The sequence below is a fragment of the Oculina patagonica genome, chromosome 5 (assembly GCF_052425735.1).
Source record: "Oculina patagonica isolate OP01 chromosome 5, crgOcupat, whole genome shotgun sequence".
Lineage (NCBI taxonomy): Eukaryota > Metazoa > Cnidaria > Anthozoa > Scleractinia > Oculinidae > Oculina > Oculina patagonica.
In genome coordinates this window covers 14,148,477-14,176,385 of record NC_135762.1, presented here as the reverse complement: position 1 = coordinate 14,176,385, position 27,909 = coordinate 14,148,477, and the positions used below count along the sequence as shown (strand labels likewise).

At 39.0% G+C, this 27,909-nt stretch overlaps 2 protein-coding genes across 4 annotated transcripts; one reads left to right on the top strand and one right to left on the bottom strand.

Annotated features, from left to right (window-relative positions):
- The first annotated feature begins 21 nt into the window (after window positions 1-21).
- On the top strand, window positions 22-11,742 carry LOC144655646 (uncharacterized). The gene is made up of 14 exons (XM_078515935.1): window positions 22-238; window positions 396-454; window positions 2,020-2,187; window positions 2,741-2,926; window positions 3,356-3,691; window positions 4,331-4,465; window positions 4,927-5,049; window positions 5,744-5,869; window positions 6,560-6,679; window positions 7,374-7,560; window positions 8,652-8,822; window positions 9,402-9,608; window positions 9,909-9,985; window positions 10,496-11,742. The coding sequence occupies exons 1-14, from the start codon at window positions 201-203 to the stop codon at window positions 11,323-11,325; spliced, it is 2,763 nt and encodes a 920-aa protein (XP_078372061.1). The 5' UTR covers window positions 22-200; the 3' UTR covers window positions 11,326-11,742.
- An 877-nt stretch (window positions 11,743-12,619) lies between these two features.
- LOC144655647 (uncharacterized) lies at window positions 12,620-26,514 on the bottom strand. Of its 3 annotated transcripts, none has more exons than XM_078515936.1 (11): window positions 25,038-26,514; window positions 24,762-24,854; window positions 22,362-22,426; window positions 20,463-20,525; window positions 19,916-19,994; window positions 17,719-19,087; window positions 16,385-16,519; window positions 15,919-16,236; window positions 14,957-15,169; window positions 14,037-14,322; window positions 12,620-13,284 (listed from the first exon to the last, which is right to left on the bottom strand). In XM_078515936.1, the coding sequence occupies exons 2-11, from the start codon at window positions 24,821-24,823 to the stop codon at window positions 13,127-13,129; spliced, it is 2,748 nt and encodes a 915-aa protein (XP_078372062.1). In that variant the 5' UTR covers window positions 24,824-24,854; window positions 25,038-26,514; the 3' UTR covers window positions 12,620-13,126. The 3 variants fall into 3 exon arrangements, with proteins under 3 accessions (XP_078372062.1, XP_078372063.1, XP_078372064.1); XM_078515937.1 differs by having other exon boundaries at window positions 24,762-24,831; XM_078515938.1 differs by having other exon boundaries at window positions 24,762-24,826.
- Window positions 26,515-27,909: the final 1,395 nt, after the last annotated feature.

Here is a 27,909-nt window from a genome sequence, read left to right as displayed (position 1 = left end):
TTAAGGTTATGAGAGGAAATCCTTGGGGAGTTGATGGATTAAGTCTGTTTTGTCTCAAGTATCATTTGACAATGGGCCAAAAGAGAAACTGATACCCCTGATCAAAAGCGGACGAGTCTCGATTCAGTGTTTTGAATCGTGCGTTTTGGGAACTTTTCCCGTATTCGTCTGTGAATTTTCGTCTTCTTCAAGACACAGATATGATAGGCAATCGAGGGCTTTTTGTGTTCAGCTTTGGGTAAGGCAAAATATTCCTTAAAGTTCTAAAACTTTGCTTTAGCGCATTGCTGCACGCTTGTTTGTCAAAACCTACGGCAGGAAGTGCCAAAAATATGGCCGTCCGTCTAAAACATACTAGTCTAACTATCTTTTTATTCTTTTTTGGGATTCTACAGGCTTCAGTTGTCGCTTATTGCTTTTACCGTAGCAAGGCAAAGACAGGGATCGCGTACATGTAAGTTCAACATCTGTGCGAGTACTGTATTTCAGTGTATTTATAATCAGGTCACATAATCTTGAGTACGTGTCAGCTTGTTTCTCCCAAAATCAAATTTGTTTTCATCATATTCTACTTAACTTATCAGCCACACTGAAAAATATTTTGTCGAAACGCGCCAGGTTAATTTCTTTCTCAGCCTGAGTCCTTATTTTATCAGTTACAAATGAATTACAGTGTGAGCCATTCTAATGCGCACGCGAAGTGCGCGTGAAGCCCTGTGGGAATCGCGCGTTGAGTCACTCGCATGTTTCCGGTCCTATGCTGTGAGGGCAGAATAACTGTATGAGTAAAAAGACAAACTAAATAGCTATCTTCTTATCAATTAAAATTTGTTCGTCATCTTTGGGGAACACTATTAAGCAGGGGCCAGGAACCGTTCTAGTTGGGACATTTTGAAAACTATTTCCACAATTGCAGAATGAAATATTTTCCGGAAACAAGTCTTCTCGATACGTCTAAAGCAATAAATATCTTCTTCTGTACTAAAATTAATACGGTACAGAGAGAGCTTTTGTTTTTGTTTCATTATGTTATGAATTGTCCAACGCTTTAACTCTATCTTCTGAGTAACAAGCGCATATAAGCGATACATGTAAAACGCAAGAGAGATGTCTAAGGTTTTTTAATGAAAATATTTCCACAAAGCTTATAGGCTCGACCAAGGGTGGAAATCAAGTTTTCTAATGATTTCCGGTATGTTTACGTAGTCTTTAGAAACTGGACAAATCCGAAATCCAAGTCCACACGCACGTAAAGAAAATGAAAATTGCGCCATATTTTCTTGCCCAATTTTATTAGAACATTGCTGAAATGGATTTAAGAATATTCATGCGAAGAATTTATTTTGAGTTTTACCCTGAAAACAGTGCTGAAAATGTTTGTGAATATTAGCCTAGGTTGAAAGATGGAAAGACTAGCAGGCACGCTATTTTATACTTAATTTTAGTTCGTCGAGCAAAACAGGAGTCATGCATTATTGGGCTTCTGGCGAAAAATGATAAAAAGAGCGAGGAAAGTATGGTTGCGCGAAGACAAAGTGGGGTTAATTGACGCGCGTTTCGGAACAGTTACATGTAGTGCATCATAAAATAAAAGAGACCGAATCGTGTGGCCCCTCAAAAAACCTTATCTGAAGTGCTTTAGCCTGTGCACAGCCAAAATTTTGAGGGGAGGGGGACGGTTGTACATAGGCTAAAGGGCTTCGCTAAGTGAGAAAAACTTTGCAAGGGCAACTTGCCATTTATCATGAATGGCGTATGGGGACGGAAAATACGATAAGTCATAAAAAAATCACCATTAAACCTCGACTTGGCCAGGAATAATTTCTTGATATTGCTTTTTCTCTTGGTAGGATTCAGATAAGGGCAACCATTTGCAATTTGTTTGTTAAATCATTTTAAAAAAGCAATGGCACATCAATAGATTTCCTCAGGAAAGTACTTACAGTAGTTCTTGTCTACTGCACAATTGATTTTCTGTAACTTTTATTTTTCTTATAAAGTCTGTTTCTATTTTTTCAGCATGCGGAGGAACATACGGTGGACGGGAAGGAAAAATTAAGTCTGCACGTTATCCTAATCATTACTATCCACTGTCTGACTGCCTTTACAAGATTACAGTTCCCAGCGGATTGAGAGTGAAGCTTAAATTTCAGAACTTTAGCCTTGAACCAGCTGGTAAAAGGCCAGGTATGTGTTAATTGTGCCACCCCTTTGTGGTGATTTATTTCTTGTCGGGTGTCACACAGCACACTCCTGATATAAAATACATACTTTTACCAATCTTATAAAACCTCAATTTTGACAAAATGCCTTCCCACTTTTAATTCTTTAACCCTCACTTGGCCTGTTAGCTCCCCCACCCCACCCACCAATCCCCTACTCTCTATCTATCCTCCTCCCGGACCACTTAAGAACGATGGCCCTCAGGCTGTCCTATTCACGCCCCTCCCTGCACCCCACTTCCCACGAACCCGGACAACTTCACTGGTAATCGAGAGCGGTATTGTGGGAATAAGGTATCTTTGCTAGGAAAACAACGAGACAACTTTTGCTAGCTCAGACCTGTTGAAATTAAATTCAGTCTAATGCATCAACCAAGACAGAAGACATGTATAAGCTCACTGATGTATAACTTCAAATAAGTTTCTCTATAGTATTTTACCCAGGGCTTAAAATAGAGCTTTAACGCAACGTTCACTCAAATTATGGTTATAACGATATTACTCTCTTTTTTATGCAGCTGGAATTTGCTTCGACTTCGTAGAAGTCCACGATGGTCCATCCATGCAGAATCGTTCTCTAGGAAAGTTTTGTGGAAATTCGAAACCCTCCAGCATATATTCTACAAGCAATGTTATGCTCGTTCGATTCCACTCTGATCAGTCACTTCAAACAGAGGGCTTCCAACTTGTCTACCAAGCTAAACGTAAGCATTGTAGTGCATTGTAGTGCATTGTTGCCGAGGCAACGTTCGAAACGCTTACGAGTTCGCAACCTATTTTGACTATACGAATAAAAGTCGTAGACCCTTCTTATACCCTGTACGAGTATGTCTATGCATTTGTTCCCAATACGTTGGCTACCTTGTATAGATGTGACATTTACTTTCAGTTAATTTAAACTATTTTACACTACTTCCAAATGTACAGTTATTTGCAGCAAAGGAGGGACTTTACAACATGACTTTTCATGTTAGTCAACGATTTTACTTTCGTCGTCGTTTCCTATTGGTTAATAAAATTAGTGTAACATGCTATAGCCAGTCACAGGTCTAAATCAAAGTTAGCTTACATTTTTCCTGGGCTTTTGATAAGATCCATTATCGCAACTAGTATAACATTTTTACTCTCAACAGCACTTCCAAGGAACCAAAAACGGACATTGCCACCAACCAGTGCAAAAGCAACCACAGTTGCCACAACTGCAGCCCCTGTAGTGACCACCACCCAACCTTCTTGTCCACCTGGTAAATTTCAGTGCAAAAATGGCAGATGTATTAAGATGATTTGGCGGTGTGACAGTATGGACGACTGTGGAGACATGTCAGATGAACAGAAATGTCCTTGCCGGAGCAACCAAATGACCTGTGCAAATGGGAAGTGTGTTGATAAGATATGGATGTGTGATGGCAGTGATGATTGTGGAGACGGCTCAGATGAAAAGAACTGCAGCGTGCCCACGCCTCCTTCATGTTAGTCAATGATTTCATAATTTAGATGCAAACAAATCACTCGGTTTTTTGCTTCAGGTCTATGCTTGCTGACTCTAAATAGGTACAGGGCGGCAGCTAGGCTTTTGGCAAAGGCGATGCAAAATCGACGATTGCCCAAAGCGAGCAACGAGCCACTAGAGAAGTCTAGAGGAATGCACCTCACAAAATTTAGAATATAAAAGCTCTGAAACGCTATTTGCAGCATTTTCGTAAATATAACTGAAGGTAATCCTTTAGAAAAATCAATCCCGTTAAAATGGAGACTATTTTCCCAACTTAAAGTGTTTTGTTTTAATTTGGGTTAAAATCTAGACGAGGCAAGTGCCTCGTCCTGCCTCTTGCTAGTCACGGCCCTGTGCCAGGTAGGAAAAATCTTTAGTACAAGTCGACAGGCAATCGGTCCAGTAGTACATAACATGAATTTGTAATTCTACTTTGATGAGACATGGATGTCTCCAAAACATGATACCAACAAAAGTGGTATTGATGCTCTTTGAAAGTTTCAACGTCCTCTGTATCATGAACTAACCGCTTTTGTAATCAACGACGACGTTAAGGAACAATAATGTTGAAACTAAGAAAAATAATTCTCCCTTTGTTTTTGTTGTTGTGTTGCAGCGTCCATGAAGTGTTCTGTAAACAACGGTGGATGCGAACACAAATGCACCGAGTATTACGTTGGAAAAAGAAAGAACATGGCTTGCACTTGTAGACGTGGCTACAAGCTACTACCGGACGGCAAAAAGTGTGCTGGTAAGATGGTATTTTATGAAAAAGCGTATTTGAACAATGTAGTAATAATATAGTAGAACGGTTTACATTTGTGTGTCGAAGGTTATTCGCGTTTGCATTGGCTTTACATTACTACGCATAATGATTGGTTTAAAACTCTCGCGCTTTTTTCTCCGCATATCAGAAGTGAAACCAAAACCAATCGTGACTCGCTCACACACGTTTTCCCATGCTTCGTGCCGAGTTTTGATTGGTTTACTGGATTGTCTGTGTTCTTTGTGATTACTTTGGTTTTGGTTTTACGACACTCAATTGAAAACCGCTTTATCATAGCAGCAGTGCGTCTGGAGTGTACGTAGTCTTGCAAAAGACTGTTGATGGCATAACCTAAAACTACGCGTTTTATAATCATCTTGAAAAAAAAATCAAGTGAAAGAAATTTTGAGAAGTATTAATTTTTATTATTTTCATGCATCTTGCAGACATCGACGAATGCAAAGTCAATAACGGAGGTTGCCATCAACTATGCATGAATATTCCTGGTGGTCATGTGTGCGCATGCAACAAAGGGTACTTCCTTACTCGCAACAAGATCAAATGTGCAGGTACATGTACAGTGATCTGGGCTTTACTAGCAATTTTTTGTTCCTAAAACAACAACAACAAATGAGAACAAACTATGTAATGAACAACAAGAGCTGTCGCAACAACATGCAACAGTAAATAATAAAGATGGTAGATTTTAAGCTCGGTGATAAATAGTGAAGAAATTATTCTACATGACACCCTCAGTTGGTTAGAGCGCCCAACCGGTATCTGGGAGGCCATGGGTTCGATTCCCGTCGGGGACTCAGATTTTTTCTTTGTCCCACGCTCGTGTCATGTAGAATAATTTCTTCACAACATGCAACATTTCTGTGGATACTCTTAGCATGTGAATGACATTGTCAAGTACTTTTAACACGAGCCCCTGGCTCGGGCACTCCTCGTGCTATTGACATTAAATAAATTGCTTACTTTTACTTTTAACTAGCGACATCAACAAATATTAAGTACGATTGCGCGTTATGATTGAAATTTAGTTTCTTCAATCTGTGGCACAATCATCTCGGTTGCATTACATATTTGCTCCATGGAAGTTTAAATTCTGCAAACTCTTTCATCCACACTTTCAAACATGAATTATATACATATCAAATAATCTGCTTGAAATCAGTGAGCAGAATAAGGTACTCCCTCTTTGAACATTTTGGGTTGTGTCTTATACGTTTTTCACTATCGATTTGTTTTGTTACTCAGATATAAATGAATGTGCCAGCAATAATGGTGGCTGTAATCATGACTGCATCAACACTGCTGGTAGCTTTCACTGTAGATGTTATCCTGGATTTGAATTTCAGAGCAGTGACAACAAGAAATGTCGAGGTAGGAGATTCGGCTAGAAGAATGTATTTGTTTATGTTTGCCAAAAATGGTTGTTCGTTCTCTTTCCTTCAGGAATTGTCACACTCGTCTTTGGTATTAGTCAAATTTATTTGTACGAATTATGACAGCGTTTTGTTTGATAAAAGCCATTTATTTCCGCCGTTTTTATGAAACTAGGCTCGCACGAGTAGACATTGACTGTACAATAGACTGAGACAATATCGATTTGCAAGGAAACAGACTAAATATTAGTTTCAGTACAAAGGAAAACCCTCTATGGTGCGCATGTGTTGTTGTCGATATTTCTCCTAAAAGACTAGAAAAAAAATGTTTTCGTACCTAGCTTGTTTTCTAATAAGTGTACCTTCCAATACTTTAAAGGAAAAATTGTAAAGTTTCGCCCCCTTTGGTTCCTGTTTCGTTCCGTTTTAGTTCCAAGCTGAAAAAGTAATTCTTCTTTCTGTTTTGTTTATATTATATTGTTTTTTTTTTGTTTGTTTCAAAAACACGGCATTCATGGAAGGAGGAAGCTAGATTATTCGATAAATTCAAAAGTATTTTGGAACCGTAGCAAGAAGAAATTTAGTCTGAAATGTCAGGGATGACGGCTGACATTCAGACTAGAAGAAATTGTGATTTGGTTAAAGAAGCGATGACGTTTTGTTACACGACTTTTTAAATTTTCTTCAGATATTAACGAATGTGACATCAATAACGGGGGATGTAGTCACAGTTGTTTTAATTTTGCTGGAAGCTACTACTGTCAGTGCCCAACTGGCTACAGGCTGCTGGATACCAAGACGTGTGTAGGTAAGAGAGAAAGGTCCTCTTCCTTCATCTCTGTAACACGAACTGAGTGGACAAAACAAAAGGCTCTAGTATAGCCTAGTATATATGGCCACACAAGGGTATTGCTACCAACTTAAATGTCAAACCAGTTTTATTTAATGCTGTAAATTAACAAAGGAGGAAGCAAGTAGCCCATTGGTGCCGGCTCTTCACTCCTGTTTCTGTAGCGTAAAGCGACTAAGAGTATTGCTACTCCCACTAGAAGGGATATTAGTTCATCATAGGTAACCGCCATTCAACACTTTGTTAGTCAGTTTAGCCGAAAAGTTTGCTGGTACCCATTTCGGTGGCGAGAGGCTCCGCGAAAGTGAAGTGTCTTGTCCAAGAACAGAGCATAACGACTCCGGCCATGTAGTGTTCGAATCCAGACGGCTGGATCCACTACCCATTAGCAACCGCCTCTCTCCGCCTCGCTGGCACACTTACTCTTTGGGCCTTTGATCCATTGGCCGGTTTGGTTTATCCAACATGCAAATGCATATGGTTGATCATTTAGCTGAAGTTAGCTGTTATAAAATACAATTTAGGCTCCTTGTCTAGGATATATTTTATCTTTACTTAAACAATTGAAAGCAGACAGGCCGCTTACGAGGACTTTTGACTGTGCTAAAAAATAACATCACCGGACGACAAGTCTTATTTTCTTTTCATACAGACATTGATGAATGTGCAGTGAATAATGGTGGATGTCAGCATGAATGCCAAAACACTCTGGGCAGCTTTATATGTAGATGTAAAGATGGCTACTTCGAGGATATAATGGATCCCTCCAAGTGTATTGATATTAATGAATGCGCCGAGGGAATACCTGCCTGCTTTGACTGCGTTAATACACCAGGAAGGTAAGAAGTCAACGGCCGTGACTAGCAAGAGGCAAGACGAGGCACTTGCCTCGTCTAGGTTTTAACTCAAAATAAAACAAAACAGGTTTTGTTGGGAAAATAATCCCCAGTTGAACAAGATGATTTCTCTTTTGAAATAACTCATGAAAAATGTCTCTGAAAGAGTTTCTAGATAAGATTTCAAAATTGTCTGGAGGGCACGTCGCCTGCATGAGCCCCCTAGCAAGATCTTCCCTTGTCTAAGGCAAACGTCCGGTTACGGCTCTGAAGTCACAGAGAGCAGATGGCAGTGTCGTCTGAAGCAAAGACAAATAGCCAGTTCACAGACAAATTAATCTGCTCGCGTCGTGGCTATGATGAACTAATGTGAGGTATTAAGTCGAGATGCCTGAGAACAGGAGTTCCGAGGATTAAAAATTCCGAACTTTTAGGTTGTCCCAAATCTCGCAATTCTTTTTTTTTTATCTGTACCAGTAAGGTAGTAAGTAGCAACACAGGTTATAATTATTGCCTTTAGTATCCTATGCCAGTTTGGTTATCAAACCCTTTTATTTTAACCGAGTCGTAGACGACTATGGAATTGATTTGTTTATTTCTAGTCATTCATTTTAACTCCCCTACCCTCCTTCAATCAATCAATCAATCAATCAATCAATCAATCAATCAATCAATCAATCAATCAATCAATCAATCAATCAATCAATCAATCAATCAATCAATCAATCAATCAATCAATCAATCAATCAATCAATCAATCAATCAATCAATCAATCAATCAATCAATCAAAACCTTTATTTAGACACGATGGGGTAAAAAAGATACATAGCTTGTGGGGTCGTGTGTAAATAAAACATTAATTCCGTAAAAAAATATTTAATAGCAATGAGCCTTTAAGAACCATGAAATGAATAAACACAACTTTACTCGATGGTGAAAGGCAGAATATGTACGGAGTAATATACTCTTCCCTGTCCTCTCTGCCCGTGATGACATAAATTATATCATGACAGCCTTTTCGTTTTCTTTGCGATATATTTTTAGACGGATTAACAATTTAGAAAATACTTTAATTCCCTGTGTTTTTATTTAGTTACGAATGCAAATGTGATGATCCTGGTTTCATACAAAATGAAAACAAGACACAGTGCATCGATATCGATGAATGCGCCTCCCAAAATGGCGGCTGTGGAGAGCACAAGTGCATCAATTCTTATGGAAGCTATTCCTGTCAGTGTAATCCTGGATACCAGCTTGATCCCAAGTAAGCAACTGGACCAACGGAGTGATACCCTAAGATTAACAGTTTTAGGACCTAACACTCATTTGAATGCTCACTATAAAATAACTTTATCGCTTTAAAGTATTTTGAATGTCGATGATGAGTTTGAGTTAAAACCATCAAAACCTCTAAAAATCTAAGTATTTGCTGAAGGGAATCCGCTGAACGCCAATTGTCTTCTCTCACCTAGAGTTGTACAAGCCTAAGGAGTTTTAAGCACAATGTTTAAACATGAGCACTTTTTTTGCTAACAGCTCACCATGCTACTTCCTTATTCTGACCTTACAACTGCCATGCCAAGGGCGCGAAAACCAAATACGATTTTCTTAGCACCCACAGTCTTGAGGCTCCTCAGACAAGAGAGTGACCTCAAAAATCTGGACATGAGATTGATGGATTCTCTGCCCTGATTTGTTGGAACACGATGCCTGAAATTTGTGTGCAATGATTTGAGTTTAGACGCCAGAAAACGCGACTCCACAATAAACACATTCCCCTTAGAAGCGTAGTAATCTAAATAATCGATTTATTCTCTTTTTATTTTATTTTTAACAACCGCAGAACGAAACGTTGTGTGGACATCGATGAGTGTGCAACGAGCGACTACAAAGGCGACTGCGATCAACTTTGCAAGAACACTCCAGGATCATACAAGTGCGCCTGCAGAGATGGTTACAAACTGAGACAGCGGACAAAGTGTCTTGATATTGACGAGTGTGCTGAGGGTGCTCACCAATGCGCTCACAACTGTACAAATACTGATGGAAGGTAGCTATCTGTCACGATCGTTTTCTTCGCCCTAAACAATTTGCACTGAAGTAAGCAAACCGTTTTCGCGTTGCGTGACGAGCAAACGAATGCTCCAGAAGTTTCAATAACATTTTGTAGCATTAAACGAAGTGAAAGTTAACGGGCAACTGCTTATCAAATAAAAATTATCAAAACATCACGCCTTCTACATACACGTTCTGTGCATGTTCAGTACTTAGCTTGCATGAAAGAAAAAAAAAGTTAAACGAATAGCCCTCTCAGTTCATCACACTTGGTATTTCATCATTATCTTCGCAGTTACACTTGCTCCTGCAAGAAGGGATTCTTTCTTTCTATTGATGGCCACTCTTGCGGAAAAAAGAAAGATCTACCAGGTAAGCGAAAACGCTTGCAATGTCAAGGCCTGCTACATTAAAGAGGTTTATTATGGGAATTTTCGTATCTGGCCTGATAGATTTACTGTGTGACTGAGTTGTTTGATTTGATCAACTCACTGATTTATTGGCGATTTACGAAAGGTTTAGATTTTTCTAAAAAATTTTTGTAATGTTTGGCGTATTCTCTTCTTCGAAGAGCTAAATCGTAGACGCACGGATTTATACTCGGGGAAATTGTGAAATTACGTTGGGGGGAGAGAGAGATTATTTCCCGAATTTAAGGCTATGTTAAAGTCGCACTTAGCCTTTGAACATTTTCTGGTTTTGGTTTTGCTCCTGATTAGTGTGTAAGCATGTTATCTCTTGTCACTGGAGCATCATGTTTGTCCTACATTGAGCAAATGTCAAAGTGAAGCAAATGCAAAATTAGGTTCGACATTCTCTGTTATAATTATACAAAAATCAGATAAAATCAGTCAATCTCTTTTATTGCATTGATATTTATAGAATGTGGCATCGCACCCCTTGCTGGCAAAACATTCCCAGGGAGATGGCATTCAAAGCAGCAACCAACCTGGCCTTGGACTGCTCTGCTTTACTTCAGCGTCTTTGGAGATATCGAGGGCTGTATGGCCACCCTCATAGACAAAGAATGGCTCATCACAAGCGCCCATTGTCTGTATTTAGGACAACGAGCTATCCCTGCCAAACACATCAAGGTAGAACTCGGCGCGTTCAAACGAGGTACTTCACATCATAAACTGGTGTTGCACGATGTGTCACAAATAGTCATCCACAAAGACTTCAACCAAAACCTCACTTTAGATCGGAAGGTTCTGTCAGCAAATATTGCTCTCGTGCGCTTGGCAAAGCCGGTCGATATCACCGATAAAATAAGACCGATCTGCATGCCAACCAGAATGGAAGTGGATCATCTTCTAGGACCCGGAGTCCGAAGAGACGGTGTGGTAGTGGGATGGGGTAAGACCTCGGACCACCGAGTCCGTAGCAAACTGCACGAGGCGGCGGTCTACGTTGAACACAGATCCAGCTGCGATTGGACCAAGATCTCTTACGACGGACTCAACATGATCTGCGCCGGGTACAAGGAAGACCAAAAAACGCACTGCATTGGCGACAGCGGCTCTCCGCTGATGTTTGCGATACCTACCGTTGACCAAAGTACACCCAAGTGGGTCCTAGGCGGAGTGATGAGCTGGGGGTTGAATTTGCTTCCAGAGGGCTGCCACCGTGACTACCGATACACGGTGTACACGAGTGTCGGACGGTATCTGAAGTGGATCAAGTTCAGAGGCCAGCGATGGAACACTAAATGAGCAACCATCGACAGCTGTTTAAAACTTAGACCATTTATATTTTTGTTTCTGCCAGGCAAAAGAAGTCGGACGTTTACAGAGAGACACTTCATTATCTTACTTCTCGTCGTAGGTCTTTTATAGTAGCTGATCTGGTACGCGACCTTAGTCCCAAGAAAATAATGAAAAGCGGTAAAAACATCAGTAAGAAGTAAAATTTATATTATTGTAATCGAAAACAGCAGGGCAGCTTCAAAGTACCTATTAAGATGCACTGTATGTTGTTCCCCTCTCTCGAGTGCTTATTTTATTTTTTTTGCGATGAGAATTTCCTCATGAGAAATGCAAAGCGTTTTGTTATCGTTTGTAACATAGTAATTTGCTAGTAATATAGAGATATAGAGGGCGGTGTCAAATAAAAGTTTGTTAATTCCATTACTTTAAAGCTTATTGGCTTCACGGCTATTTGACTTTTTCTAGCATTGTCACGTCAAACGTTTGTCATCTCTTAAGTCAGGATATTACAGTTAGCAATGTCCTGACAATGACTGATGTATACCTCAGATTATAATGGCTTTTTAACGGTGTTAAATCAGGTCGATCTGCACGTTTTTAACGAGCTTTCAGTATGGCTAATAGAGCCAGAAATGAGTGGAGAGACCATTGGGTCTTGTCGTAAAAGGTAGACGTTTCAGGAACTCCTAAAAAATTTAAATACAGAAAAAACCCATGAGTCAGAACCTAATATTTAAGAACCTACCTCTTTAACCTGAAATTTTGAAAAAGGTTCTTATGTTTATGTTTACCTTTGGGGAAATAAGATAAGTCGAAATTGCGGATCCTCTTTGGAGACACCTAGGAGCCTTATTACTCCAGTTGCAATGTAAATGCCAATGTTGAAAATAAATAAAAGGAAAAGGCTCCATACCACTAAAATCAAAATATTTACATCAATGTAAATTTTTCTTCAGAAAAGAACCTATTAATAACCTAAATAGCCTTAATTTGTGCCAATTAACATTTATGCAAGAACCTGTTTAGGCTACCTTAGGAAAATGCAGGTTCTTACTCGCGGGTTTCCACGGTATTGTCAGTACTAGTGATGTGCCTGATTTTACGATCGCCGAAATATACCGTGATGAAACAACTACTCAGCAATAAATTGTTTCGGTCACAACGGGTCATAATTAAAAAAAAAAAAAAAAATAAAGTTACTAATTTTACCCCGGGAAAAGAAAAAAATTAAAAAAAAAACCAAAAAAACACAGAGAAAACAAATAAAATAAACTCAATCACCGTACACAGTCCCTTAAGTCGAACCACTTGTCAGGGGGACACCAAAGCTACCGTGTAAGCCCTCGCCAGGTGTCCTCATATTTGAAGTTCGTGTGTCTCCGTAACCACCATTCTCAGTGCTCAGTGAAGCAAAATGTTCCAAACAAGACGTTTCATATAAAAGATTGATCAATCGAGTAAGTATCTGCTTAAAGGGGAAGTATTACCAAGATTAGCGTAATTTAAAAATCTCATGAACGTGTTGGTATGAATTGTAAATCCACTTATAGTGGCCTGGCCTTGCTAAAACGTACTTTACAAGTCCTGAAACCATTGATTGCGGTTTATTGACATCTTGGGGAATGATTTCATCCTGCCTTTCTTTTGTTGTTTAAAGGTTATTTTGCTTAACAGTTAGTGCATCCTCGTAATTCTAGAATATTTTACACGAAAACTTGGAGGATTTCTCGTGAGACGGCCCCTTTAAGCCAGCTGTTTATTCAAACACACTCTCACTCACAACCCGCCGATACAACAAGAAATATTGCTATCTAATTCTTGTCCTTTTGGCAGCTAACTTGTTCTGTCTTCGCACAGCATCCTTTCGCTTTCTCTTGTAGTCTTGAGTGAGATCAGATCTCACCGACACCCAGTATTCACTAACTTCTTCTTGGCTACCTGTCCTCATAAAAGGCGTCTCCTGATCTGAAATGGAAATAATCCAGTGCATCGATATTAAAATAGTAATGCCTTGTAGCGTTTTCTACTTACCTGGCTAAGTAATAGACGTTAAAAGTTTCAAAGAATTGTTAAACTTTCACATGCAACAAGAAGGAAGAACTATAAGATTGTTGCCAATGCTAAATAACAACCGGGAAGGGCCGGCGTACAGTACGAGTCTATACCAGTCCCCACAATCAGTCTTCCTTGACGTATGGGCAGAATCAAAATATTTTTTTTTTTTCACTTGAGGTATTTAAAATTTAACAACAAAAGACATTCATTTTCTAGAGAAGGGTGAACCTTATGTTGTAATAAGCCGATGGAAACAGGAGAAGAGTTGTTATATTTTGTAGCTATATATAGATTGAAAATAATTGACGGAAAACAAGGATGCGAGATTTTTCACAAGGTTGAAGTAGAGTTTCCACTTGCAGTTTCACTGCAAGAACTTAGAAACACGTTTCTGAGTACGGAAGCAAAGCCTCTTTTTTCGGGGTATCTTTGCGTGACGCGCGAATAAGTGGGCGTCTCTTTCCAGTCCAGGTGGAAATTTTCACACACTTTCCAGATTCTCTTAGAGTTACATTTCGCCCAACAAGCTAACTATAAAATACTGCCTGTTTTGTTGCCTAATACATGTACTGTATGAAACTACAAAAAATGACCAAAAACAACAATACTGCCAACCAACACCCAAAACAATTCAGCAGTTTAATTTGTAAAAGAAATCTCACCATTGATGCGATTTGCCAGTTCGGGATCGTCTGGGTGAAAGAAAAACAGCTCTTCGAGATGTGACGTTGATTTACTGGACTGGATGCCATTATCGACAGCACCGACGACATCCTTGTCATCGTCATCATCATCATCGTCACTGCTGTCATATGGCAGCTTAGTTGCACTCTGCCAGGGATTCGTCTTTATCTCCTCAGCTGCCCCAACGTTAACGTGACTGCGTTCTTCAGCGGCGGAATCATCATCATCCACTGGGCCTTGCGAAAAGAACGTGAAAGAAGCTCCCTGTATACGTGGTAAAAGAGGAAAGTGTGTGAGATTTCCAAGAGGAAATAGGGTGCAGTATAAGTTTGCACCGTTTCAAGAAAAGTAGAACGAGGTCCCGTGTTTCCATGGTTATAAATCATATGGATATCCAACAAAAGTGATTTAGAACTAGAATAAAGTAGAACAGTTTAACAAATGGGATCACTATAACCGGTAATGAAAAAAGAGATATTAAGCATCGCGTTCTTTTTCTTACGTCAGAAAATCCTACTTTTGGAGTCTGCTGCTTCCCTTTGTTAATAGAAGTGAGTATATTCGTGCTTGTTTTGGACGACTGAATTCTTGATATATTTGATGTTGTGAGGGAGACTAAACAAGCATGTCTAAAAACAACAACTTCTAAAGACAACTTAGCAACCTTTTTAAAAACAACTTGCACCAGACAGCTCAAATATTGGTTAAGGTCGGGTTGTTGGGTGGGCAGGGGGGGGGGGGGGGGGGTGGAGAAGCAGGGGCAGGGACGCTCTAGGCTCATTTTTGCTGAAATGGAGGGGATGGGGGGGGGGGGGACGAAGCGGCTTGTGCCTTTTATATTCCGGACATCCGCCAGTGCCAGGACACACCGTTGCTTTACTAACAGCGTTCATCTCACCTGTTCCTTGTTCCCAAAGAGCTCCGCCAGCGAAGACGTGTTAACATCATGATACTTGTCTTTGGATACTTCGGGTAACACTGGGTCTTCTGATGGCTTTTCCTGATGAAAAGCAGGTTCAGTTTCCTTCTTCTCTGTTTCTTCTGCAGTGGTCTGTTCAAATTGTTTGTGGTCCTCTCGGGCCGGATCATAATGCACTATTGCCGAGTTCCTAAAGATTTTAAAATGCAGAATACATGTTAACTATAGAGAACATGAGATACCTCTATCTGCAATCGCTTCATCGATCCTTGACATATAAAGCGGGATATACATGTACGTACGAAAACTAGAAAGGCTTTCCATTTTTGATACCCTGGGTACCAGAGGATTTTTTCTCGCGCGCAGTGGATACTTCGCGCGGGTCACAATAGAGACACCGTAGACCGCGCAAGAAAAAACTCTGGCACTCAGGTACATTTTTGACGTCAAGAAAGCGAAATTTTTAACTTGAAAATCGACCGGTGGGTTTTTCCCATCGATTTAGCTTTACCTGAGAAGACCTGTGTATTTGCAAGCACCTTGATGATTTTTGGATCCACTTTTACCATAAGTATAATGCTCTCAGATACATGCTACCCCTTCCTCAAGGAGATATTTTTAAAACATGACAGCTGTGCGTTTGTATTTCAAATTTAATTTGTGAAACACTCCCAAAGACAGCTAATCTGAATTTTCCAATGCAGGTGATGAGCTTCCTCCTTTTATGTCAAGCTACATGTACATGTATAATTATGTACCTACCCCGTATAGAGCACAGAATGAACAGAACTCCAGGGTTTGAGGTTCTGCTTTTACATAACACTGTCAAAATAGAATTTCTAACGAATAGGATTTATTTCTAATACAAGCACGTTTCCGTTTGGATAATTCCACTCCACTTCATATTCTACTGCAGTAAAACTATTGATACATGTAGTCCTGAATTCTGGGACCTTTTCCTGACTTTCTTGACCGCTGTACTCAGCCCTGAAGTTCCCACCCAAAATATTGCTGAGAACTTTCATGGCCATTTCCTTTTCTTCTGTTAGACTCCTGCTGATGTCATCCTCTTCTTGTTTGGAGACGATATCTTTGTAATCTTCGGACAGCGACTTCTTTGCATCAAACTTGACAAGTTCTTTCCCACGATCACCAAAATTGTCCGTGTGATGGTCACCGTCTTCTTCTTCGCTTTCCAGAAAACGTGAATCAAGCTCAAACCTTTTATCTCCTCCAAACGTTTTTTGTAATTTAAACAGCTAACAAAGGTGCAAAAGAAGATTATAAATTTGCATTAATCTTGTGTAGTGCACATGGGATACTACGCGCAGTGACAAACCATGCCATGCTTCAAATGCGGTATCGTTATAAGCTGTACATTTAGATTATAAAAACTGCAACGAGTACCTCTTCACCAGCTTTTCCTTCAAAATGTGGTTTAACTGTGACAAGCTGCTCATTTTGGTCGTCACCATCATCCACTTCCTGATCATCACTGTCACTGTCCAATCCTAACCATGAGCTGGCTTTGGAACCTGAAATCTACAATACAGAGCAATGCTCGATTAAAAGATGCAGCCAGATGGCGTATCCAACAGTAAATGAAATCTTCAGTTACAATATAATACGAGTAAACAGTATTTACTACAAAACTGTACATACATGAGGAGAAACGTGTTGCCACCGGTGCGCCATTGACTAATTTATCGCAAAACCAATTGCTGGTTTTCACTGTCACGCAATCAAAAAATAAATTCGAAACCATTTAACAACAGAAGCTATGAATTTCAAATATTATAGATGATAAATAGATAAACAATTTCTCCAAGTTTCGGGTCCGTGCAATGTACCGTTCGCGAGTTATTTTCCGAACCTTTCCACGCAAATTTATAAAGCTTTGTATGGAGCCGCCATAACTGTGTCCTGCCGAGGGACACAGTAATGGCCGCCGTGATGTCAGAGAAACCATCTGGAACTCAATTCTGTTTACAACAGCGGCCATCCTTGGCTTAAGAGCTAGTACACTTTCACATAAACACCACTTATTATATCTGAAATATTCATTCTGCACAAAATGGAAAGGAAAGGCCTTTTTTCAAACAAAACAGCTTTGTCACGGCACTCAGCTTGATGTTACATACGACGGAGAACTCAAATATTCAAAATGCTCTGTTTTAAAAACGAATGACACTATCGATCTGGAAATTTGCAAAAATATATATTTTAAGTTTACCTTTCGCCTAATGACAACGAAAATTTAGCAGGCCTAGTGAATTTTGATTTCAGAATTTTATGACGTAACATGAAAACCAAGAATTGGACAAATAGACAAAAGAAGGTGTCAAAAACAGCACTATGAGCCATTAGAGTTGGAAGAACATATCACAATGCACTGAATGCCAATCACCAGCCACCAAACATTGACACTGATCCACCTTGCATGTACTGTACATGTACATGTAGGACATGTCATATAACTACACTGTACAGGCATACCATTTTATTCTCACCAACCCAAATCTACCTAGCTCATGCTTAAAGGCAAAGTGAAGAGCGCATGTCATTGTGTAGTCACGGATGTTTTTTTCTTAAAATTGCCGAAAGAATCAACTAATTAATATATTAAATATACTGCAATGATAAGGATTACTGAAATGTACATGTATATCAAAGTGAGTCAAAATGCTTGTACCATAAAAAAGGTCTACAAAATCTGCAGAATACAGAAGGTAAGTTCTGACCTTGTCTCCGACAGAGTAAGCAGCTTTCTCCATTATTTTGTCACCACTTTCATCCTCCTCATCATCAGAAAACACAATGTGCTTCTTTCCATCATGGCTTGGTGTACTGCTGTCCAAATCCTTTAAGGCATCCTTGATTAAATTTCTCTGAGCAAGTACACTCTTCTTTTTCTCTTGCAAGGCGTCTAGTCGTTTCTCGTTCGAATGCTTCTGTTTATTAGGATTATCAGACACTTGTAATTCATCCTTCGTTTTGGGAGTTCTTATAGGGAGTTCTTTAGAATTGCTAGGGTCAAAGCTAATGTTGCTTAGTCTTGTACTAATTTTCGAGGAAAGTTGATTTCTATTGGTCTTGACGGCATCTTGGCTTTCACTTGATTCAGCATCAGATGCTTCGTCAGAGCTGTCAGAAGATTTTCTGTCACTTGTTGTTGAGTTGTTTTCATCTGACAAATGTTCACCGTCTTCGACTTGTACTATGCCACTGTTATTCAATAACAGATTTGTAGTTAGATTGTTATTCTTGTTCTGTCGTTTTGTATATGAAGAACGTTCAACTTCATCAATATTTGAGAGTAAATTTGTCGTATTCTGTGGAGTTATGTCCAATTTTACAGTAACACTGTCTTTGTTTGAGGGTGCAATTGCACTGACATCACTAGAAGGTGGTGTGCTAGAAGATGAAGCGTGAGATGTATCTGAGCTATTTCCCTCAGTGTCCTTTAATGTATTTCTCTTACGTTTTGTGTTAGAATGTTGATCTGTGTCTGACTCTGAATGTGAAGCACTGGAATCAGACTCCAAATCATCATCAATACTTGCAGACAGCCTTGCTAAGTGTGTAGCATGAGGAACTGTTCCATAGTTAATACTCAATGTATCCTCGCTTGTTTTCTTTGCATTCCTTTCTATACCATTATTAACATCAAAATCTGTTTTTGGATTGTCAGTTTCTTTTAGTTTTGATTTCTTCTGTTTCTCCTCTTTCATTTTCAACAAATTGCCTGAACCACCGTTTGCCATCTCCTTTTCTGACTCCAAGTTCCATGTTAATTCTGACACAGCAGTGCTCAATTCCTCAGGTTTGATTTTCTTCAAGCAGTGTGTTGTCTTACTTGGATCAAACTTGGCTATCTTTTTCCTGTCTCTGCGCCTCAAATAAACAACAGGTAACACTCGTCCAAATTTCCCAACAACCCAGTTTTTCTTTCCTTGAAGTGGTGTACCTGGGACAGCCTTTGGAAGTGTTTCAGGAATTGCATTTTGTTTCTGTTTTTCCTGTTCTTTATTTGCTTCTGTTACATTCTGTGTGTCTTGCAAGGGCAATAAAATACTGGCTTGATCTTTTTGCTGTCTCTCCCTTTCTAGCCTGCAATCATAGAGTAAAAATGTATATAATATTAATGTACATGTACATACATCATTCACTTGAACAATACATGTATTTACCAAAATAGATTTACTCCAAAAAGTATGTGACTAGTAAATAAATGCTAGTAATTAAACCACATGATCTTCATGTATGTGTGTATCTTGTACATACATTTATACCATGCCATAAAAAATACAGCAAAGCAGAGTACAGAAAAGCCGTTGTATATTCAACGGTATTCAACTCAACCTTCCCATCATGCACTGTGACCTTTTGTCCTGGCGAAATTAAATCAGGGTATTTTCTATGGCATGGTATAAAATAGTTACGCAACACTTTCTTGTGGTATACCATGGAATATCCCACTTGTCACTTGTATTTTCTTCGTATACACAATCGCCTAAAGGCTTGTGTGTATACCGCAAAAAAACAAGTGACCCGTGGGATATTCTACGGTATGCCACTCGAAAGCGTTGCATGACTAGTATGTACAGGTACTTGTGGGACATGAGTGATTGACCCAGGGGATCCCACTTTTTCACTTACATGTAGAGTACTCTATCAGAGTACCCTACCCCCCTTGAAAGCAAGTCTTGATTCACCATTGGATATTTAGTGAATACTGTGACTTAGACTGTTCCCAGCATTTTGTGTGTGGTAAAGGGAACTAACACCTGTATGTGCTTTTTTAACGTTTTGTAAATTTGAGGCATTGTGATGACTCTCTCGACCCTGTGATAATAAAAAACCACAAAGGTGTTAGAGAGATAATAATACAGAGGTGTACTGTACATGTAGCTTTACATTTACATTTTACAGTTTTACCTTGTAAGAAAGCTTTCTTTGGCAGCTTGAATCTTCAAACAACAGCCTTTCCACTTAGAGTTGGTCAGCAGTGAAACACCTGATAAAGAACAAATGGACTTACATATTTAACAAGTAATCAACTCCCATGATGTAGTACATGGCTTCCAATAATGCTTGAAGTAGGTGGCTACTCTTGTACCTGTATATGACAAGAGCAATTACTGTATATAGAGCTGAAAAAAAAAAAAACATATTTCCTTTACTGGGAGCTGCATAAGTTTAAGCAAGTGATTCACAATAGAATACCCACTGGAGCTCTGGCAGGTGTTGGGTCTTTTTGAAAACACCAGTGTAACAAATACAGCATGATACAATACTAGTAAAAATAATAAGTACAGTGTACTGTTATGTATACTGTGGTGCAAATTTGCTTAACAAAATCAAATCAGTTTGATTATTTTCCTTTGCACCAGATGATGGAGACATAATTATAATTGACACAAAAGAAGTGATTAACATACCGGTATAATTTACACAATAATGAAGTTAAATAAACAGTACTTACATTTCCTATAATCACTTTCTGTTTGCAAGATGTCAACATAGGCAAATGTCTTTAATGGGAAACCTGTGAATAACAGCTTATAATATTATTCCAGTATTATCCAATTTGATCATATAAGCCAGGAGACTATATTTTTGAGCTAAATGACAAGGGAAATGCACTGGAAAAATAGGGGTTTTACTAAAAGCAGGCCCGCGGCCCGGCGGCCCACGGCCCGCGGTCCACTTCACGGCCCGCGGCCCGCGGCCCACCTATAAACTAAAATCAAAGAAAATCCAAAGTCGAATCTTCAGGAGTGTTCTTCATCGAAAATCGAACGTGAACTCACTTAAAATTGAAAAGGAAAATACTTCAGTCTTACCCACAATTTCAGCTCTTTAATATAATGAACACCAACTTTGACATATGGCTGGTCTTTTTCTGGTATTTGTTGACAGATATTTCTTCATTAATCACGGCTTTTACCATGGATTTTTGTGTTACAATACAAGAACGTGCGTTTGCAGAACGTTCGTAGCTTAGTAGCCAGGCATTCGATCGGACGTCAATATGAGACTGGGGCGAGAACGAACAAGCAAAACAAGATGGAGGCGTTCGGGTTCGTTCGGGTTTCGTTGCTATCCTATCGATAAAAAAAGATTGGGGAGCCATCCGTTGGGGATAAACTTGTTGCATCAAGAGTTTCCAGTTTCATAATCAGTTTGGCGAATTTTTCATCAAAGTGCAAAACGGGAAAGAAACATCCAGCCTCCACCACACGAATACTTGTGGTATTCTCCCTCTCGTGTTGAATATGGGCCATTGTCGGCACTTCAAACAGCTTTTAGCTGTATTTGAAGGGTCTATGTACAAAAATAGGTGGGCCGCGGGCCGCGGGCCGCCGGGCCACGGGCCGTAAAGTGGACCGCGGGCCGTGGGCCGCCGGGCCGCGGGCCTGCTTTTAGTAAAACCCGGAAAAATAGATCCCCTTTTTAGTGGTTTTACAGGTAAATGTAATACATACAGTACATTGCACATTATACAAGGGGTGGTAAATGGTCTTTCGAAAAATGCATGTCTCTCAAAATTTTAGCCAAATTTCAGGGGTCTTGTAGTCTCCGATTTTTCTTTGACGCCTTCTTGGAGTCTCAATTTCTTTTGCAAGGCTAAAAACGTCTCGGGCTTGCAGAAAAGATATCAGTCTAGCCGTCTCGCAAAATCTCGCATTTACCATTTGACACCCCTTATACAAGGCCAACAGGCTTATACTTTTTTTTGTTAATCATCCTAACCTTAATGAGAGAAATGTATGTACATAAAATATACATACATGTACATAAAGTACTTGAAAGACCAGCAATACAGTGAAGGGTAACAGTAACAATTTATAATTAAGGTATACAACATTGTAGGGTATACAGTGCAACAGTATTCTGTTACTTAGCGGTAGTACAGCTACAGTGTAGCTGCATAACTAAATTCTCAAAACTGAGTTATTTACCTGTCATGTACAATGTAAGCAAAAAAATACTCAGGTAACAGTCACGAGCATTTTCCTTATAGAATAAGGGCCCATTGTAATTTACCAAAGCTTTAAAAATTTCAAAGACAATTATCTATAATATGCAGTGTAGTATTGTTCTAAGTAGTCTCTTAGCTTTGTAGCTGTTATTACTGGCCTTTCATGTCACTAATGTCTAGTTAAACCTGAGATTCTTCAATAAATTTCACAGCAGTAACTTTCACTACTATCAAAGTGACAGTTTAGCTTTGCAGGGATGGAACAAATACACAGAACTGCAGTTTGGCTGATTGTTAGGTGACAAAAGAGTTACGTACTGATCCAAATGGCAACTGCAAAGGTGACAACACTGTATGTTTCAACTTCGTCAATGCATAATTATAAAAATTATTGTGTACCTTTTTCATCTGTTCTTCTTATGATCTCAACTGATGACACAGTTCCAAAAGTCTTGAAACGATCTCTAAAATGTATCACCAGTGACAGCAAGTCATTTAATATCAAATTGTGCTTTTTCAGAAATATCCAAACCCTGCACACAAGAATATTTTTTGGTTTAAACACCCTATCCTACCCCCCTGGAAATTCTGGTTCAGCTAGCTCTCCTTTTGGCTTTAGAAACTCCAACTCAAGTATGGATATTTTCTGAAACTGCATGCACATAACATAATGGTGTATACATAGAGGATAATACATGGTTGCGCCGGGATATGACATTTATCTTCGAGTGTTCAAATCGAGTTATCTGTTTTGAACAGGAGAAGATAAATTTCATATATCCATTCAAGCAACCATGTATTATTGTGTTTATTATATAAACCTACTAATTACGATGTTTTTGATGATTTTCCGATGATTTCCGTCCATTTTCCGAAGATTGTCAAAATGTTGTCCGAAGATCGTATGAATGTTTCCAAACATTTTCCGAACTTTTCCAAAGATTACCAAAGATTGCAGAGGAAGATCAGAAGATGTTTCGACTTAATATCGATTAACTTTGGCTCATTGAGCATTTAAACATGGCAAACTCTGCGAGCTGATTGGTCAAAAATAATATCACGGATATCATTTTTATCCATACGTGTGATACAATTTTAAGCGATTTGCTACCACTCGCTAAAATACTGCAGTTTATATAATAAAAAATAATCTACAATGTAAGTAGAGTAACATACATCTGTTATAACAGCTAGACAAGGGGGAAATGAAGCACCTTACTATTTCGGTTGCATGTGTAAATGGGCTTGAGTGACCCCCAAAATTAATGACCATGCCAGGCTTCAATCAGTGCCACCAACAAAATTATTATTTTTTGTTCTTGGTATAATGAAATTCAACTCTGTAGCCACGCTTTGTAAATCAACAAATAGCTTGAATCCTGACAGTTGGGATTCTTAACCATGGGATTTTTTGTTTGTTTGAGTGATATGAATGCAAACTAGCTTTTAGCTAAATGCGTGACCAATATCATCATTCATTTAGTGCAGTGTATGGTGCTTACAATCTAAAGTTGCCATGACAGGCTAGCCATGCATGCACATCATGTTAATGAAACATCCTTTTGAGTGCAACTACATATACATGTACCGTAAAAACTCGTGCATAAGCCGCACTTTTTTGCCGAAATTTTGGGCTCAAAATCGTGGGTGCGGCTTATCTACGAGACCATTGCATGCAATTTTACAGGGCATCTGACAGGATGCGGTGGTGCGGCCGTGCGGGTCCACATAAATCTGCATAAACCGCTCACATTGCATCCTCCGCATTTTCTGCGCATTTTTACGCATAAAACTGAAAAATTGCTCCATATAAGCGACAAAGCAGCTCTTTACTATCCTCACAAACAAAAATAACAAGGAGACTGATCATTTTGAAAAAGTTTTTCCTCTCAAAACAGCGACTAGACGAAAACCACGCTTTTCGTCCGTGAACGCCGGTAATTTTAAACCCCCAGGCGTTCCACGTGTCTTTTGGCGATGGGCCTGGATACTAGTGCCTGGTTACTAAGCTACGAACGCTTTCACGAACACAGCGCAAAATCAGGTGCAAAATTTGATGTAAAAACAGTGATGAACGAAGAAATACCTGTCAACGAATGGCAGAAAAAGATCAAAAATGTTAAAGCTGGCAGAAATGATGTTTATTCTATAAAGTTTTAAAATTCTGGGTAAGACTGAAGTGTTTTCCGTTTATGTGTTTATATTACATCCTGCACATCGATCGGAAGGCTCAAGGAATCAAATTTAGCTTTATTGATTGTTGAAATTTCCTCATAATCCAGCATTTTTTCACAATCAACTAGGCATTTTTCCGCCAGGTTTTATTTTTTTTCTCAAAATCATGCTTGAAATTTGGGGGTGCGGCTTATCTACGAGTGCGGCTTATACACGAGTTTTTACGGTACCTTATTGCGCTTTTCAGAAACACAGGAACTCTGAAGTTCAATAAAACAAACAAACGATTTTGTTTTTTGCTGCCATCAATCATTATTTTGGCAACAACCAATGAACCTTGAAAAACAGAAACAAATAAAATGGATTGAAATCGACCAATCACAGCTGACAGACGTGACCTTTTGACTCGGTTGAAGTGAACTTCTGTTTCCTGAGAGGGCTGCTTACATTTAGATGATTGATCGCAGTGAAAACCGTAAATTGGTTTACCAGTTGATTGATCGGAGTTCGCATGTTAAATATTAAAAAGCGCAATAAAACATAAATCTTCATAAGCTTTACAAAATTAATGTATAATCTTCATTAGCATTTAAAGTCAACACAAAAATTAATAATATTACACACCTCAAATCCACTTCTTTGATATCATTGTATAGCCCACCAACAAACAATCGTTTTGTTTCCATGTTCTCTTCTGAACAGAATCATACAGATATTCTGGGTTAATGGAATAAAAGGGCATTGTAGTGGAAATAATGTTTCAAGACTACATACTAAGGCTGTAACGCTGCGACCGAATTAACGAGTAACAATCAGTAAGATTTTACTGACGTATCACAAGAATTCTAAACAAAACCCAGCTATTGTGGTGAATTAAAGTAACCAAAAGCAGCTAGTTACCTTAAATACCAAATTAATCCGCAACTTTAGACATCTCAACGGCAAAATCAACAAAGACGAGGCTATCACATGCGACGCTCGTCCGCCATCTTGTTTTTCCTCAGTTCGCGGGAAACTGGTAGCAAGTATCGTGTTCAGTGCCTTCGCTGCTGTTTGATTAAGAGCTAGAGACTGGGAAGGAGGCGGGAAAACAGTGTTGTCAGCGCGGCTCGGCGCAGGAAAACAAGCGGTTAGTTTAATTTCGTTCCCTTTGCTTTCGGTTTTGTGAAACGAGCTCTTTTAAAATATAAAGAACCCTTTCATAAACAAGTTACAACTGTACTGTTAAAATTTTCCTCTCTTCCTGATGAAGAAACAAGGCGAAGGTACGTCATCATTCTCTGTTTCTACCCCCTAAAAATTAACATTCTATTCAGCAAACTTATCGCAAAGCCTCTTGAAATTTCAGGAACCAGTTCGGTATTTCAAAACAAACCTTCAGTGTTCAAGAAGATAGAAAAAAGCACAAACCCCAATCTGGTAAGACTAGTAAGCAGTAAGCCCCATTTGAAGTTAACTTAAGTTGTCTGATGATTCTAAACAAAGTAGCGGACGTAGACAAAGTCCTTAAAATTAGGAAATATTTAGACAACTAGTAAAATTAAAGCCGACCGGTTTATAAGCCGAGTCTGCATATTAAATCTGCGAGCCATGCAAGCCATGCGATACAAGCTTACTTTGCATTGCAAACCTCTTTCTTCGATTGGTCTTAGATTTCGAGGTGGATTTTCGAGTTGGATTGAATGGTTCGCATGGCTCGCACGTGGCTCGCTTGCCCGCAGATTTTTAAAACTCGTTTTTTCCTATAAAGTTGCTGTTTTCGTTGTCTTTTTTTGCGAGAAGAAAGCCAAAAGTATACACAGAGAGGCGAGTAGCGAAGACTCAGCTTGTTTTGCTGACTGTTCGGCTAATTTTTGCTCGCGAATTGAATTTTAGGAAACTGTGGGCGACTAAGAAGACTTAGGGGCCGATGTTAGGGACCATTCATTATTTATGTCAGGGGGTGGGCTGGCAAGATCCATCGAAAAGCAAAACAAGAGTTGTTGACCCTACTCCAAGGAAAAAAAGAAAGGTCATGAACCTTCAACATGTAATGGGAAAAATAGGTAGCCCCCCTCCCCATATGCAAAAAAAAAAAAAAAAACTTTTCTCATAATAAAGAAACTTTTTAAATACGGACACTTGAAAAACTTGTATTTTGGATGTTTGTTCTCACTGATTCAACAAGTGATTGGTAAATGGTGAGGAAAGCCTGATACCATGTACTTATACAAATTAACTCGTCAAACTCTATCTGGAGGTAATATTGAGGCATCATTTTTGCGATACTGTGACTATTTAAATCTATATAAGTTTTAAACTGTAATGTATGAGCTATTATGTTTCAGACTCTCAACATTCCCATTTATAGTATCAGAGAACAACAATAAAACATTTCAAAAATAAAATAAAAAAATCAACAATCATAATTAAAAATCAAAAATCATAAAAAATAGATAGCCCCCCTATTTGTACGCAGATTCCCTGATGACCCCCCCCCCCCCCCCTCTGAATGTCTTTGATTTATCGTGACCCACCCCTTATTCTTGCCAGAACACCCCCTGACATAAATAATGAATGGTCCCTTACATGGCGAATTTCTGCCCGATTAACCGGGCTGAGATTTAAGTTCGGCTTCCAAAAGAAACCTTCTCAAAAAGACGTTTGCGATTACATGACTAGGGGCTATACCAAAGGGCCGGGGCTCTTCTAAAATATAGAGGCGCTCATTAACACAGAAACACATTCAAAGAGGGAAAGGCTATTATTAGAATGGGGACGCTTATTGTAGGGAGGGCACTAAATACCGACATTTTTGGCAATTCCTTTTTGAAGCACTAGGTAGCACTCGTAGACTGAGTTTTTGATTCTAAATCTTAAAATTAAAAATACAACAGACAAGAGCATCCGCAGCAAGTTCGAAAACGTTCTCGGTCATGAGGATAAGTGATTTCACTTAGCAGGAACAAGAGGCTCAGCCAATTGTCGGAAACAGGCTTTTACCCCCAGCTGGTAGTTGTTCCAGCGGCTGTAATCAAATTAGCAGCGATTGTTCCGCAATTGATTCATCTACACGTCATTTCACTGTCGGTCTACAGGCTTTGCTTTGTTCAGTTGACCATCAATTATACAGATTATACCGTGAGTTGACGTTTAATTTCTTTTTCTTCTAATTCTCAAAAAGTCACGGATAGATGTTGGAAGAGAGAGACTTCGTTGGCTTATATAATATGTATGCACGAAATGTTAATTTTTTTCATTGACGTTACAAAAAACTTCAGAAAGTAATAGTGCTGATCTCCCGCATCTTGTTGCGAGTATAAATAATAGCATGTAACTAACCCTACTACTTCAAGACACTTTCTCAAGTATAAAATAAACTGGAAAAAAAATTAAAAAAAGATAGTATATATATGAAAAATGTACAAAATCTCTCAACTAAGTTCCAACTAATTTGCTAGTTCATTGCTGTTCATATTCAGTTCTTTTTTCTCTTTTTTTTTTGTTTTTGCTTTTCTATTATTGATCTATCATTTTTAGGTGAATCGTAAACAGAGGAAATTATCCCGCTGTTTCGACAGCCGATCTTGGTTCGATAAGTTGATTTTGTTGTGAAATACAAGTATTCTTAGAAAACGCGACTGCAATTATTGGTATACTGAACTTATACAAGTCAGCTTATTTGTCAGTTTGCTGACGCGAATAAAATCTTTTTCAGACATCGCCCAAATTATTTGAATTAAGTGACGACCAAATTGCACAAGAAATGTTCCTTTCGATCTTAGGTAGAATA

Coding starts and splice junctions, on each gene's coding strand:
- LOC144655646 (XM_078515935.1), top strand. CDS start 201: ATGATAGGCAATCGAGGGCTTTTTGTGTTCAGCTTTGG. Junction 239..395: donor CTTTTTGTGTTCAGCTTTGG/GTAAGGCAAAAT, acceptor GGGATTCTACAG/GCTTCAGTTGTCGCTTATTG. Junction 2,927..3,355: donor ACTTGTCTACCAAGCTAAAC/GTAAGCATTGTA, acceptor TACTCTCAACAG/CACTTCCAAGGAACCAAAAA.
- LOC144655647 (XM_078515936.1), bottom strand. CDS start 24,823: ATGGAAACAAAACGATTGTTTGTTGGTGGGCTATACAATGATATCAAA. Junction 16,520..17,718: donor CTTACTCTGTCGGAGACAAG/GTCAGAACTTAC, acceptor TCTGTATTGTAG/ATTTCAGGTTCCAAAGCCAG. Junction 16,237..16,384: donor AAGGAAAAGCTGGTGAAGAG/GTACTCGTTGCA, acceptor CACCTTTGTTAG/CTGTTTAAATTACAAAAAAC.